Below are 16252 nucleotides of genomic sequence, written 5' to 3' on the forward strand. Positions count from 1 at the left end.
TCTCAACTTAATGAAGATTTAAAAATCTGTTTGTAAAGAATTACCAGTTAATTAGTATCTACTTATGTGTTTGTACTGCCATGAACAACTAAGCTAATGAAAAATTAGATGAAGTATAACATTTATACATTATTTGTTGTCTTCATTTATGACTTTGTAAGAACTTCTATGTTTGATAGCTTATTAAAAATTAATGGAGAAAGTAAGTAAGTCTAAAAAAGAAATAACTCAAATTTTTTGAGAAGTCAGCCTTAGAAGTTGCTACATTACTATCATTATTTTTAACAAATAATATATACTCATTATAGAAAAAGGAGGTAAGGTAAGAGAACATAAAAACCACCCATAACACTGCCCTTAAGAGATCAACACACTCACATTTCTGCTCTGACAGTTTTTGTCAATTGCCCCTTTCTCGGCTCAGCTGTACCACCTACCCAGTCCCCTTTTCCCTATTCTTTCCCATCTCTTGGTTGGTGAGTCTATTATGTGTATGTTTCTGGGTATTTCTCTATCCATTCATTTCTCTGTTTTGTCTCTTTTTGACCGTGTGTCTTCATGTATATGTATATTAACCATAAAAAGATCAAACAAGACTGTGAGAGTGAGAAGAACAGTATCAGTTGAACTTTATTAAGAGCAAGTTTAAGGAAATATCTCTAAGGAAAACATTCCAAACTGTATTTATGATATGATGAGCTCAGAGAGCTAGGTTGTAACCTTGGAGAGGAATTTAGTAGTAATTGTTGACCTCATTCAGACCAAAAACAACAAAAAAAATCTCCAGTGGGTAAATGAGGAGTGCCTGATAATCCTGCTATATTTTCTTATTAGGCTCCCTTTTCTACTCTCTGTGATAGCTGTACTCTCTTCTTTGTCCTCAAACCTTCCATGTGTCTTACCTTAGTCCTGCCTTCTCACCATCACCTTCTATACCATTGAGAAAAGATGAATGTTCTCATTTTGTCCCTAAAACTATACTTGCACCTCTATTCTCTTTATTACTTTAGTACGTGGAAGACAGGTCTCTTTTCCTATCAGATTTCAGTCCTTTCCCTGTGCTCTGGATTCCATTCCCTCTCACATTCTCAGCTTATCATCTCTCCCTCATGCAACTTTGGTTTTTACCTATGCCATAAATTATTCCCTTCAGCATACAAATACTGCTCTAGAGGTGCCACTAACCTGGGACTCTCTTAAATTAAGTTTGGTACTTGAAATTTTTCAGATTACCCACTAGTGTAAATTTCTAACCTAATTGAGGGCTATTGGTGATTATGAATTCTCAGGGGGTATTGTTTTCTCCATATGCCCAGTGTTAAGGTATTGACTTGTTAAGGTCTCAGTTGATATCTCTCCTCACCTCTCTCAATTTCTCTTTTTCTCTCTCAATCTTCCCTTTTACCCTGATGTTGGCTTCCCACTTTGAACAAATTCTAGGTTTTAACATTGTGCCCTTAGCATCCATCTAAATGGGAATTTGAAATATCATGGTCTCCAGGATTTAAAAAAAATGGTCAGAAATAAAGAAATACCTTGCTTTAGTGCTCATTTATATCATATTTTATATATTTTTATGTATAATAATATATATAATAGTATCTTAGTCAGTATAGGCTATTATAACAAAAGCACTGAGAGGCTTAAATAGCAAACATTTATTTCTCACAGTTCTGGAGGCTGGGATGTTCAAGATCAAGGATCTGGCAGATTCTGTGTCTGATGGGGGCCTCCTTTCTGGTTTATAGATGGCTGTCCTCACATGGCAGAAGGGGCAAGAGAGCTCTCTGGGGTCTCTCTTATTATATAAAGGTACCAATCCCATTCATTAGGGCTCCACCCTCATGACTTAATTATCTCCCAAAGGCCCCATCACATTGGAGGTTAAGATTTCAACATATGAATTTTGAGGATACATAGACATTCAGTCTATAACAAATATATAATCTGTATAATACATAATGTAATAAGTGATATCATATCATTCGTTCTCATCAGGACAGTTGTGCAGCCTATTTAGTATATTGCATTGCAGAAGCAGATTCTTTGTTCACTCTTTATCCATTTCTAATATGGCTTCCATCCTTAGTACCCACTGAAACGCACTAATGACCAGCATATTACCAAATCAGATCTTCATTTTCCTAGTCATTTGGCTAGGGAGAGCAGACTTTTCTTGGGACTTTTTAAAATTTATTTATTTATTTATTTATTTATTTATGGCTGTGTTGGGTCCTCATTCCTGTGCGAGGGCTTTCTCCAGTTGCGGCAGGCAAGTGGGGGCCACTCTTCATCACGGTGCTTGGGCCTCTCACTATCGCGGCCTCTCTTGTTGCGAGGCACAGGCTCCAGACGCGCAGGCTCAGTAATTGTGGCTCACAGGCCTAGTTGCTCCGTGGCATATGGGATCTTCCCAGACCAGGGCTCGAACCCATGTCCCCTGCATTGGCAGGCAGACTCTCAACCACTGCGCCACCGGGGAAGCCCTCTTGGGACTTTTTTGGTAGGTGTCCACTGAAGTTTCCAGGTAGCTGGCTTCTTCAGCAGCCAGTCCAGAATATATGAGATGAAAAGAAAACCCAGAGTACTCACCACTGTCTCAGTCCTTGGCTCCTGAGATCCTCAGCTGGTCTGCCTTCTTCTCTTTACCTTTCAGAGTTTTCTTTTTGTTTTGTTTTATATATAAAGCCTCTGGATTTCAGCTGTACTTAGCAGGAAGAGTAGAGAAGTGTATCTGTTCCATTTTGTCTGGAACTGGAAATCCGACCATTTTGAAAATTTATATTAAGGAATTATAAGAGTTCTTTATCCTTTGTCAATGTTTTGAATGCCTCCTATTCATCTGATTAGTGAGGGAAGGATTCCTGTCCTAGGCTTATGGGAATAGCTAAACACATAATTAGACAAATGAGACAAATGAGATCAACAGCAGTTTATTAGTCACATATACTCACAGCTCAGAGATGGAGGACACGGTGTGCCATGCAGGGCCACGTGAGGATTGCACTTGAGAACAAAATGAACAACCAGGGGTGTTGTTCAGAGGCAGTCATTGTAGTATCAGGAAGGTAAGGTGCCCCCTGGTTTCTAAAGGAGATGTGATTGGCTTGCTTGAATAATTCCAGGGGCCAGCAGGGAACCTTCTCAGGGATAAGCAGGCCCTGTGCTTGCTGTCTGTGAAGAGGAGGGCTGTTTGGCTAGAACTCCTTATCTGTGAGAGCAGAGTGGGGAGGGGAACTTGCAGTTAGGCCATTTGAAGCCCTCCCAGTTTCACCAGTTGTCAAGGCAACACAAAGTATTGGGCCTTAATTTTAGCCCTTACACCACAATCAGAAATATGTGATGTGTATATTTTTTCTCAGTCTGTGGCTTATTTTTAATTTTGTTAATGTTGTCTTTCAAAGAGAAGAAGTTTTAAATTTTGGTGAAGTGCAATTTGTCAGCCTTTTCTTTTATGATTTTTGCTTTTTGGGTACTACAAAGTTTTTTGCCTACCCCAAGGTTGCAAAACTTCCTCCTATGCTTGCTTCTGATTAAAAAAAAAAAAAAAAATCAAGTTACAAGGATATATTGTACAGCACAGAGAACATAGCCAATATTTTATAATAACTATAAATAGAATATAACCTTTAAAAATTGTGAATCACTATATTGTAAACTGTAACTTATATATATTGTACATCCACTATACTTCAATTTAAAAAAAGATGGAAGGATTAAAAAAATTAAAAAATCATTTTAGCATGTACATTTAAATCTATGATTTATTTTAAATTATTGTATATGATATGAGATAGTGGTTGAGGTTCATTTTTTCCATGTGGATATGGAAACCACATTTTTCCATATGCTTGTTGCAGTACCATTTGCTGAAAATGTTACCTTTTCCCAATGAATTAAATTTTCACTTTTGTGAGAAATCAGTTGACCTTATATATGTGGTTATATTTTTTTATGTTCTTTGATTCAGGCATAATGAACTGATTTTAAGGTGTGCCAAGTTTTTTCTTACCTTTGAACTTTTGTATATGCTGATCTCTATTCCTTACCTAGTTTTGCTTTTTCTTGGTTAACATCTGATTATCCTTCAAGTCTCATCACAGATAATTTTTCCAATAAACTTTCCTGACTCACATGTTGGATAGATGCTTCTTTCACATGCTTCTGTGGAAAAGAATTCCCTATCCTTTTGGTAATGATTATTAGTCTGAGATTCATTTATTTATCAAATATTTATTGTCACCAGACACTGTTCTGGATGCTGGAGGTATGGCACTGAGTGAAATAAATAGTAAAAAATCTTTATGCTGGTGGAATTTATTTATTTATTTTTAATTAATTAATTTATTTTATGTTTGGTTGTGTTGGGTCTTTGTTGCTGCGCGTGGGCTTTCTCTAGTTGTGGTGCGGGGGCCTCTCATTGCAGTGGCTTCTCTTGAGCGCAGGCTCTAGGCATGCGGGCTTCAGTAGTTGTGGCATGTGGGCTCACATGCCACAACTACTGAAGATGCCTCTGAGGAGGGGGTAGCTCAGAAAGAACTGAATGAAGTGAGAAATCATGTTGATTTCTGGAGCAAGCATGTTGCAGGCATGTGGAACAAGTCTCTGAGGTGGGAGCATGCCTGGCATATTGAAAAAGCATCCAGGAGGCTAGTGTGGCTCCAGCACAGTGAATGGGGGGAGGTTAGGTTAGTGAGGTCATCAGGCCCACCTCATGTAGGGCCTTATAGGCTTTTGCACAGACTTTAGTGTTTCACTCTTGGTGAGATAGGAAGTCATTGGAGAGTTTGGATCAGGGAAAGGACAAAATTTATCTGTATTTTTGTAGGATCACTGTAGCTGCTGTGTGGAAAATACAGCTGTGAATGGGGTAAGGACAGAAGCAGAGAGACTGTCAGAAGGCTTTTACGTGATCCATGTACACTGTGAGGGTGGCTTGGAGCAGGGCAGTAGTGGAGGCCCTGAGGTTCTGAATACATTTGGAAGGTAGTTCTAGTAGAATTTTCTGATTAGTGGGGTATTTTCTTTTACAGCTCTTTCAAGAAGCGTGCATGCTTATTGAGGTTGGGGTCTTTGCTTTATTTTACCATTGCATTCTCAACAACATAGCATAATGACATAGTAATCACACTCAGTAAATACTTTTTTAAAATTAATTAATTAATTTATTTGTGGCTGCTCCAGTCTTAGTTGTGGCATGCGGGATCTTTAGTTGCAGCATGCGGACTTCTTACTTGTGGCATGCGTGCGGGATCTAGTTCCCTGACCAGGGATTGAACCTGGGCCCCGTGCATTGGGAGCGCGGAGTCTTACCGACTGGACCAGTGGGGAAGTCCCAATACTTTTTGAACGGATGACTGAATGATGATATGTGGAAACTTAAAGTGAAGAAATGAGTAAAGAGGCAGGCAGCATAAAGATTGTGGTAAAAAACAATGCAACAGTGCATTTAAAAAATTATTATTCTGTAGTTTTAATACTTGGGCCTGTGGTTGCCTGGAAAACAACCCTTTCATCGGTAAAAATAAAAAATAAGTGAATTCATGTTCCTCACTTTCATCCCCTGGCTAATCTCCTTAAAGGGTTGTTAACAAGAGGAACAATGATATTAATGATAGCTAACATTTATTGAATGTTTTCTTTGTATCAGATGCTGTGATAAGGACTTAATATGTATTATTTAATTCTCACGAGACCCCCTCCCCCATATGGAGTAGGTGTTCTTGCTACCTCATTTAACAGATGAGGAAATTGAAGGTAATATAAGCTACTAAGAGTGGCGTGAATCCAGGATTCAAGCCCAAGACTAGCTCTTTTTTTTTTGCGGTACGTGGGCCTCTCACTGTTGTGGCCTCTCCCGCTGCGGAGCACAGGCTCGGGCCACGCAGGCTCCGTGGCCATGGCTCACGGGCCCAGCCACTCCACGGCATGTGGGATCTTCCCGGACCGGGGCACGAACCCATGTCCCCTGCATTGGCAGGCGGACTCTCAACCACTGCGCCACCAGGGAAGCCCCCAAGACTAACTCTTAACTGCTACCCTGTCTCGCCTCTTACTTTGGAACCTTGTTTGTAGTCTTCCTCTTCCTTGCTACGATCCTAACATACATCAAGGAACTCAAGGAACATCTTAGCCTCCCAGTTCTTAATGTTATCAGTGCCAGTGATCTTTATTACTTTTCTTTTCTAGTTACTCAAGCCCATGGCAGTACCTTCCATCTTCTTATCAGGCAGAATAATTTTACCTGACATGTTAAAATCATATCTCTGCGTTCCTTACCTCAACTGACTATCCTCTCAAAAACTTTCATAATCTCACTACTTACCTTCTTTGGCCTTGCTGATTATTTTAGATTTTTAATTTTTATTTTTCCTTCTAGTCTGTCAACCTTTCTTGGCTTCGTTTCCTTTACTCTCTAACCATACATCTAACGACAGTTAATATTTGTTGAGCACTTATAATGTCTCAGGCACTGTACTAAGCATTTTATACACTGCACAATAACTCTAGACAAATAGGTGCTAATATTAGTCCCATTTTATAGGTGAGGAAACTGACATTTAGCGGGGTAAAGTGAGTTTTTTAAAGTCATATAGTCAGTATTGGTTGAGACTCAAACCCACATCTATTTCTGACACCAAAACTCATGACGTTATAACCTTTGTAACCTATTGTCCTTCACCACTGTCTTCATTTAATTTACTTTCTCCCTGATACTCTGAACTCCTTTATTCTCTTATCCTTTTACTGTTCCTATCTGAGAAAACCCCAAACTATAGATCAGTGTAACAGCCCACATTTTAAAATACATATATTGTTAGGTATGGGGAATTTGGGAGATTGTTTTAAAATGATTTTATTTGGCTCATAAAATTAGAAGGAAGGGTAACCTACTGGGAATTGTGGGTATGGGCAAGAATGGGATCTTAGGCTAGTGGAATATGGTGAAGACTAAAAATTGCTTTCATTATAACTTTTTTGTTGAGAACATCATCTACATAAGAGTATTTGTTAAAACTGCCAGTCATTTCTTGATCTAAAATAAAAGCTAGCTTGCCAATGCTAGCTCTTAAATAAATAAGGACAAAGTATCATAAACAAAAAGAATAATAATATTCCAACTAAAGCAACTGGTTACTCAATAAAATTGACCAATGGGAATCTATAGCATAAGGATGGAAACTAATTTCAGAGTCCTACTTTGGATAGGTCTTTCACCTTTTGTACAGTTACTACTTGAAAATTTCCCTTCCATATACTAAAAAGAAATATTCTATTATTTTCCTGTTATGTCTATTCTCATTGTTTCTATTTTGTTTCATAAATAACTTTTTGTGTATATCCTCCTAAAAGTTGTTATTTCACAGGGTTTCATCTGTCCATTATGTATGAAAAGATGTATAACTGCTATTGATTTGTCGGAGCATTACCAGAAAGTGCACGCTGAAAATGAGACAAGAGGACAGGAACTTCTTCTTAATGACTCCAGTGTTACTGTGGGTCCTGAATATTTTGTTTTAGCAGCTTGGTTTTGGGTTGCTCAAAATAGCTTTGTTTTTCCTTGCCTCAGTGTTGCTTAACTTTTTCTGCTATAAGGGAATGTGGATTGCTTTAATTATGCATGCTCTAAGAAGGTTTAATAAGGAAAAGAGGCTCTTGGGAAGTTGGCTGTTCTTTCTGTTTGTAGCAGTCTTTTTGTGAATCTGTAAACATATAAAAGTTTAAGTTTATATTTTTGCATAAATTTTGCCATGAAATTTGAAATATAAAGTGAATGTTTTTTATTTCAACATTTGTAAGCTATATCTTTATTATGTAGTTAATGTTTTATTAATGAATGTTTTAAAATGCTTTAGGTTAATATGCTTTACTCTTACATAGAAAGAGGACTTTGCATGTCAACTGTTACTGTCTTTATTTGGAAAAGTATACAGCATTAGAATCTGGATCTACCACTGTTTCAGTCTTTGTTTTGATTCCCCAGACCTGTTGGAAGTGACAATGATATACACCTGTTATTAATCATGGGCCACCCAAATGTTTCTCTGTAGTGTGTGAGGCTGGTGTATACAGAAGGCTGGGAGTGGGAGCGAGTGAGGGGAAGTGTTGCCCATTTTTAGCCTGGAAAAAATTTCTCAGATGATCTTGATATACCTCCTTACTTTGAAAATTACTACAGTATTCTAAAAACAAAGGGAGACGTAGCTTTTTTTTTTTTTTAATTAATTAATTAATTTACTTTTTGCTGTGTTGGGTCTTCGTTTCTGTGCGAGGGCTTTCTCTAGTTGTGGCAAGCGGGGGCCACTCTTCATCGCGGTGCGCGGGCCTCTCACTATCGCGGCCTCTCTTGTTGAGGAGCACAGGCTCCAGATGCGCAGGCTCAGTAGTTGTGGCTCACGGGCCTAGTTGGAGACGTAGCTTTTTAAAAAATTCTTTTACAAATCTTTTAAAAGAATGAAACTTTTTTTTTTTTACCATGAAAGACAAAAAAATCAGACTTACTCTTTCCTATGAGTTAATGATGTATAAGAAAACGAACTTACCAAACTTTCACTTATTTAACATTAATAGAGTACCTCTTATGTGCCAGGTATTTTGGTAGGTACAGGAGATAAAAAGGTAAATAAGATATGGTCTCCATGCCAGGAAGTTTTTCTGATAGATATTTGCAAAAAGAGTACAATGTCTGATTCAGCTTGAGGGGAACTGCAGAAGAACTTGAAGAGGGGAACAATTAAACCAGACATTCTCTAGGGTGGTGGGGAAATGAGTGCAAATAGGACACCAGTTAAACTATGGAGGCAATGTGAGCAAAGATAGAGGCCTAAAAGACTCTTGGAACTCTGCTTAGCATTTTACCAGTTGTTTTTCTTACAGAACATATGGGTCAACTTTTCTTTATGGGTTAGCCAAAATCAAAAGTGACTATCTTACCTACCTGTCACTTAAATAAGAACTTTCCTTTTAACTGAAAGGACACTTGGTACAATAGGGTATCATAAGTATCAAGTTAAGCTAAGTTAGCTATGGTGGATCTGAGAAAGGATTACAGATAACTGAAAACTAACAGTAAGGAATTTAATACTTTTAGTCTTAAGTCAACATTGTGTGTGTGTGTTTGTGTGTGTATGTGAGAGAGAGAGAGAGAGTGAGTGAGTGAGTAGGTGAGATATTTGGAATGATTAAGGGAAATAAAATGTAGCTGGCTACTTTGGTGTATTATTGTTTGGTTTTTTTACTGTTTGTAAGTTATCTATCTAGCAACCTTAATTCCCTTGAAGATAGTTTAGAAAAAATAGAGGCGTCTCTTAATATCCAGAATTAGTATCACAAAGCCCATGAACTAAAGGTCATGCGCTCTATTCATGGGACATCCCTCAGATATTCATTCTGAGCTTATTTTACTTTTTTAAAAAATAAATATTTATTTTTATTTTTGGCCGCGTTGGGTCTTAGTTGTGGCATGCAGGATCTTTCGCTGCAGCGTGCAGGCTCAGTAGTTGTGGCACGCAGGCTCCAGAGCACATGAGCTCTGTAGTTGTGGCACGCGGGCTTAGTTGCTCCACGGCATGTATGGTCTTAGTTCCCTGCCCAGGGATCAAACCGCATCCCCTGCATTGGAAGGTGGATTCTTAACCACTGGACCACCAGGGAAGTCCCTTTACTTTTATTTTAAATGAGTGATGTGGTTTAATAACCTTTTTTCCCCTTAATCTATCTTTCCTATCCATATCAGGCAAGCATTGCTAGAAATAGCATAGGAATAATTTTTAGAAATGATTGTTGCAAGACAAAACAGGGTGTAAGAAAAACTATAGAATGTGGGTACAGGAATTAGAGACTTGCCAGAATTAATAGAGTGGAAGACACCCATTCAGTGATTAATATTTATGCTTCTGGGACATTCAGCAGAGGTTTAATATCATCTGTTTAAGTAGGTGAGGAAGTGCATATATGTATTTTAGAATTATTTTCATCAGAAATGTCCCAAAATTGAAGTTTTATTTAAACATGCAAGCCCTAATCACATGGAAAATTTACTTAGATGGAATATTTCTAAATGTGTATTACTGAATTCCTAAAATTTCTCTTTAGGGATGAATCAGTTCTTTCTGGAGTATTAACCTGGTAATGTTTAGAAGCTTTAAGAAAGTATGGCATACCCTAATGGGATCATTAGCTTTTTGGCGTCCTTGGGTATCTCGAGCCAAAACTTGGAAGTAAAGACAGTGGTCAAAAAGCCAAAGTTGCGAAGATTAAATAGCATAATTGGGATGTGGATTTCCTGAGGAACACTGTAATTTGCCTTCTAGTTACTAGCAGAAGCTGAGACACGAAAGAGAAATGACAAGCTAAATATTATAGGGGTTTATGTGCTGTTGCACTAAAAGCGTGTTAACTAGTGTGGTACAGCAGTTACTGGGCAGAAGTTATAAGAGTACCAAATAGAGCTTAATATAGAGCCATTATGAAATATGATGGTAGATAATAGGTGGCTTTGAAAAAAGATAATACCAAGTAGATTAACACACAGGCTGGGGGCATTCATTCATTCAGAAGACAGTGCTGAGCATCACATATCTCTGGATCCTAATGGCATTATTCTGATGTCCAAAGGCACATCCTCAGTACTGCTGTCTTTGCTTACTTTAGAAGTTTCAGAAGAGATCATTGCATTCATTCACCTGTAGCGCCCCTGCCCTTCACTCTGGCTCTGTGATCAGAACATACCTCTGTTTCCCAAGTGCAGCGTGACTGTGTTTCATACCTTTTCCTACCTCTTTGTTCATGCTCCTCCATTTGCTTAGAATGCCTTTATTTCTGACAAGTAAACTCCTATTCAGTACCTAATTCCAGTGTCTCATATAGACATATGTCTACATATATGTATATATACACATATACATAATGTGTGTGTGTGTGTGTGTGTGTGTTTAGTTTTTGGGAAGCATTAACTGCTGCCACAGGCAGATTTGGATAGTTGTGTTCCTATAGTTCTTTATATATATCAATACTTCTGTTATACCATTGTCTGGTAATGTTACGTTCATTGAGCCTTGATTCTGCCATATGATGTGCATAAATGATGTGAGGGTATGTTATTTGTATAGCACCCAACAAAGGAGCAGAAGTTATTTGTTTATTCTTAGTTTTTATGTGTCCGGAGTACTTATTACTTAGCTCAGTCTATCCTTTGGAAGGTTTTATAATCTGCAAGCTGTTAAAGCTCTTCGGCTTTTTTGCCAAATTCTGCCCTGCCAGGTTCATTCATATTTCATTAAATAAGTACACCCTGTAGAAAGTATATGGTATGTTCAAAATACTACACTAGCCATTAGGGAAACACAGATTAAAAGCTTCATTGTGTTGTGCATTATAGTGGATGTAGAAACTTGACAAACTGATGATGAGAATGCTGGAGGAAAAAAGCAATATATGCAAAGGCATAAAAATGTGAGATACTGTGGTGTGTTCAGGGAAACATAGGTGCTTCAGTATAGTTGAAGCATGTTATATACAGTAAGGGATGTCCAGAGGTCAGATTGGTTAGGTCATTGGGGGACTATACCTGCAGAACCTTGTATGCCATAACTATATAGTAATTCTGGGATTATTTATAAGTTTTTAATATTTTATGGGGCTATATATTAATTTTAAGCTTTTATAGTGTTAATCTTAAGTTAGCAAGGAATTTACTGATGAAAATACTTCTCAACCATTGTAGATACTCTGGTAATTATGAGTTATTTATATTACCTTTTTTCTCAATGATGAGAGTGCTTCATGTTCTTAATATTTTGGTTATTCCTGTGCAGTAGATTGGAGCAGATATTGTTTTACTAAGGGAGATATCTAGAGAGATGGAAGATATAATGGCAAGTCTTCTCAACTAGACTTCTAGATTAGAACTGACTTCTCAGATTAGAATTCTATATTCTAGCCATTAATTTATTCAACCTAAAAGATGGTTGTAAGGGTTTTAAAAAACATTTTGTAAACTGCAACCAGGATAGGCAGTGATGTACCTTTGCACAATACCAGAATTTGGGCTTAACACTGTAAATTACAATTTACCTATTGGTATGAATAATACATATGACTGTATTTCATAACATACAAATGGTTATTTTGCAATACTAAATACTATTTTGAAACCTTTTTCTGCCTCTTTCTGTAGGGTTTCATATGTCCCCAGTGTATGAAATCTCTTGGATCCGCTGATGAACTTTTCAAACACTATGAGGCAGTCCACGATGCTGGTAATGATTCGAGTCATGGAGGGGAAGCTCTGGCTTTGAAGCGGTACAGTATAATAGTTTGGAAGTGTAATGTAGTGAATGCATGTGATATCATTGTTTAATCATGAATACTTAGTTTTCGAAAAGAGTAGTGTTTTTATATTATTTAATTTAAATCTATCTTCTTTTAGCATAGCCTTCATCTTTTATTGTTATAACCAATCCTATCCTTGACCAAAAGCTATCTATACCAGCATCTACAATATGGTTCACAGGTTTATATTTTTAATAAAGATTGTGATTTTTTAAAAGGTTAAATTTTATTTAGCAATTCTGCTTAATAAAGAATGATATGCTTTGTTTAGAAGATTTTACAGTAAGTTGTTAAAATAATGAATTTAGCAAAGAATTAAATTTAATAATTATTAAAAAACATTTTTTTGTAATCACCAATATAACAGCAAGCACACATAACACACTCTGCTTCTTGACAATTTTGCCTGACCATTTTAAGAATGAACTAAAATATAATTATTTAGAACAGCATTCAACAGTATGACTTTGCTTTTCTTCTTCTACTGGTAAGGACTCTTGTCTTATATTCCCACTAAGGAAGAAAACTTGATTTTATTCTACTTGTAAAAAATTGTTTTTCATGTTTTTCTTTAAAAAAAAGCCTCTTAATTGGTTAATATGCTATAGCATAAAGGATACCACATTAAGGAAAAGTATTATGACCACATTGTGGTTGATAGATAATGTAGAACTATAAAATATGGTTGTTTTATTTTATTAAAATATGTGGGAAAACCAGAGCTTTGGGGAAATATGAATCTTCCCTTTTACATGACTATTAGTGCTCTTTAGGATTTTTATGTATGAGTCAATAATTTTGGGTACTGTTCTTTTGTCATTTGTTAGGAGATAGATATAAAATATATACTTATATATAAATGTTAATATATTTAGTGTCAGTTTAACAGAGTTGCTTTCTCAGCTGTGAATTAGTGCCCAGTACATGAACTTTCAACGTAAAAACATCCATAGTCTACCTGTGTTCTTGCTTAACTTTTCATCCAGTGTTTAGCTCACTAAAACCTGGTTTTTGCCCTATGATTCTCCTGAAAATACTTCTTCAAAGGTCAACGGTAAAAAAAAAACCTGGATTATTTTCAGTTTTTATTTTACTTGACCTCTGTTTTGGTCATCTATAACTGTGTGTAATAGTCCACCCCAAACCTAGTGGTTTAAAACTGTAACTCTGTATTACTTCTCATGATTCTTCGATTTGACTGGATGGTTCTGCTTTCAGTTATGTAAAGTTGGGTGCTGGGAAGGCCAGAAGGTCCAAAATGACCTCACATTCATGGCTGGGAGATGATGCTGGCTGCTGGCTGTCAGCTCAGCTGGGGCTGTATATCAGGGGACTCAGTTGTCCTTCATGTAGGCCTCTCTTTGCAGCTGCTTCGACTTACAGGCCAGCAGTTGGGTTCTGATAAAGAGCATTACAAGAGGAAAGAAACAGAAGCTGCCAGTTGTCTTAAGGCCTGGCTTCAAAAGTTTCAGAGTGTCACTTCTGCCATATTTTATTGGTCATTGTAGCCACAGGAGTGCTCAGGAATCTGAGGTCCAGCTCAGATTGAAGAGGCCAAGAAGTAAGCTCTACCTTTCAGTGGAGGAGTGGCTTCTGTGTATAGGAAGGGAAGAACTTGATGGCAGCCGTCTTTGTAGACTATTTATTACAGTCTCTGCACAATTTGGTTCTTTCCTTCTACTCTTCTGAGGCAGCACATCATTGTGATGATTCTTTCTTGATCTGTTTAATGTACTCCCTTCCTCTATATAATGGACTTGGGGTAATATTCATATCCATGACTTCCTCCTAAACTACATCTCCAACCTAGAATTATCTCCCAAGTTGCCCACTAGGTATCTTCTCTTAGATGTTCCAAAAGAACATCTCCCTGTTGACATTTGAAAACAGGGTTCGTTATATATATATATATATATATATATATATATATATATATATATATATATATATAAACATTAAATGATTAACGTTTATTGAGAATTTATAATGTGTGAGGTGCTGTTCTAAGCACGTGACAGAGAGTAATGCTCTCAATCGTCCTAACTCTGAGGTAGGTACTAATATTTCCCCCATTTTATAGACAAGGACATAGAGGTACAGAGTGTTGAAATAATTTGTCCAAGATCAGAGTCAGTGGCATTGCTGGGATTCCACCCTCTGGGCATTCTTTTTTTTTTTTTTTTTTTTTTATTAGTCTCTGCTTAACAACAAAGTGAATCAGTCATAAATATACATCTGTTCCCACATCCTCTCCCTCCTGCGTCTCCCTCCCTCCCACCCTCCCCATCCCACCCCTCCAGGCGGCCACAAAGCACCAAGCCAATCCCCCCACGCCACACAGCCGCCCCCCCCCATCCATCCACCCCACGCCCGGCAGTGTATACACGTCCATGCCTCTCCCCCGCCCCGTCACAGCCCACCCCCCCATATCCCCAAGCCCACCCCCAGTAGGTCTGTGTCTCTATTCCTGTTTTACCCCTAAGTTCTTCATGACATTTTTTTTTCTTAAATTCCATATATATGTGTTAGCATACGGTATTTGTCTTTCTCTTTCTGACTTACTTCACTCTGTATGACAGACTCTAGGTCTATCCACCTCATTACAAATAGCTCAGTTTCGTTTCTTTTTATGGCTGAGTAATATTCCATTGTATATATGTGCCACATCTTCTTTATCCATTCATCCGATGATGGACACTTAGGTTGTTTCCAGCTCCGGGCTATTGTGAATAGAGCTGCAATGAACATTTTGGTACATGTCTCTTTTTGAATTATGGTTTTCTCAGGGTATATGCCTAGTAGTGGGATTGCTGGATCATATGGTAGTTCTATTTTTAGTTTTTTAAGGAACCTCCATACTGTTCTCCATAGTGGCTGTACCAATTCACATTCCCACCAGCAGTGCAAGAGTGTTCCCTTTTCTCCACACCCTCTCCAGCATTTATTGTTTCTAGATTTCTTGATGATGGCCATTCTGACTGGTGTGAGATGATATCTCATTGTAGTTTTGATTTGCATTTCTCTAATGATTAATGATGTTGAGCATTCTTTCATGTGTTTGTTGGCAGTCTGTATATCTTCTTTGGAGAAATGCCTATTTAAGTCTTCTACCCATATTTGGATTGGGTTGTTTGTTTTTTTGCTATTGAGCTGCATGAGCTGCTTATAAATTTTGGAGATTAATCCTTTGTCAGTTGCTTCATTTGCAAATATTTTCTCCCATTCTGAGGGTTGTCTTTTGGTCTTATTTATGGTTTCCTTTGCTGTGCAAAAGCTTTGAAGTTTCATTAGGTCCCATTTGTTTATCTTTGTTTTTATTTCCATTTCTCTAGGAGGTGGGTCCAAGAGGATCTTGCTGTGATTTATGTCATAGAGTGTTCTGCCTATGTTTTCCTCTAAGAGTTTGATAGTTTCTGGCCTTACATTTAGGTCTTTAATCCATTTTGAGCCTATTTCTGTGTATGGTGTTAGGGAATGATCTAATCTCATACTTTTACATGTCCCTGTCCAGTTTTCCCAGCACCACTTATTGAAGAGGCTGTCCTTTCTCCACTGTACATTCCTGCCTCCTTTATCAAAGATAAGTTGACCACATGTGTGTGCGTTTATCTCTGGGCTTTCTATCCTGTTCCATTGATCTATCTTTCTGTTTTTGTGCCAGTACCACACTGTCTTGATTACTGCAGCTTTGTAGTATAGTCTGAAGTCAGGGAGCCTGATTCCTCCAGCTCCGTTTTTCGTTCTCAAGATTGCTTTTGCTATTCGGGGTCTTTTGTGTTTCCAAACAAATTTTGAAATTTTTTGTTCTAGTTCTGTGAAAAATGCCAGTGGTAGTTTGATAGGGATTGCATTGAATCTGTAGATTGCTTTGGGTAGTAGAGTCATTTTCACAATATTGATTCTTCCAATCCAGGAACAT

General features: G+C 37.6%; 1 protein-coding gene across 4 annotated transcripts in view; it reads left to right on the forward strand.

Moving 5' to 3' along the window:
- The window catches only part of EEA1 (early endosome antigen 1), a 148428-nt gene that overhangs the window by 35737 nt on the left and 96439 nt on the right, over positions 1-16252 (forward strand). For all 4 annotated transcript variants that reach the window (XR_009533772.1, XR_009533773.1, XM_060112102.1 and 1 more), the window contains exon 3: positions 12179-12303. Coding sequence is in view for 2 of the 4 variants with exons in the window: in XM_060112102.1 (XP_059968085.1) it covers positions 12179-12303 (125 nt within the window). In the remaining 2 variants the exon portion in view is untranslated. The remainder of the gene's footprint in view (positions 1-12178; positions 12304-16252) is intronic.

Source organism: Mesoplodon densirostris, chromosome 11, assembly GCF_025265405.1.
Source record: "Mesoplodon densirostris isolate mMesDen1 chromosome 11, mMesDen1 primary haplotype, whole genome shotgun sequence".
Lineage (NCBI taxonomy): Eukaryota > Metazoa > Chordata > Mammalia > Artiodactyla > Ziphiidae > Mesoplodon > Mesoplodon densirostris.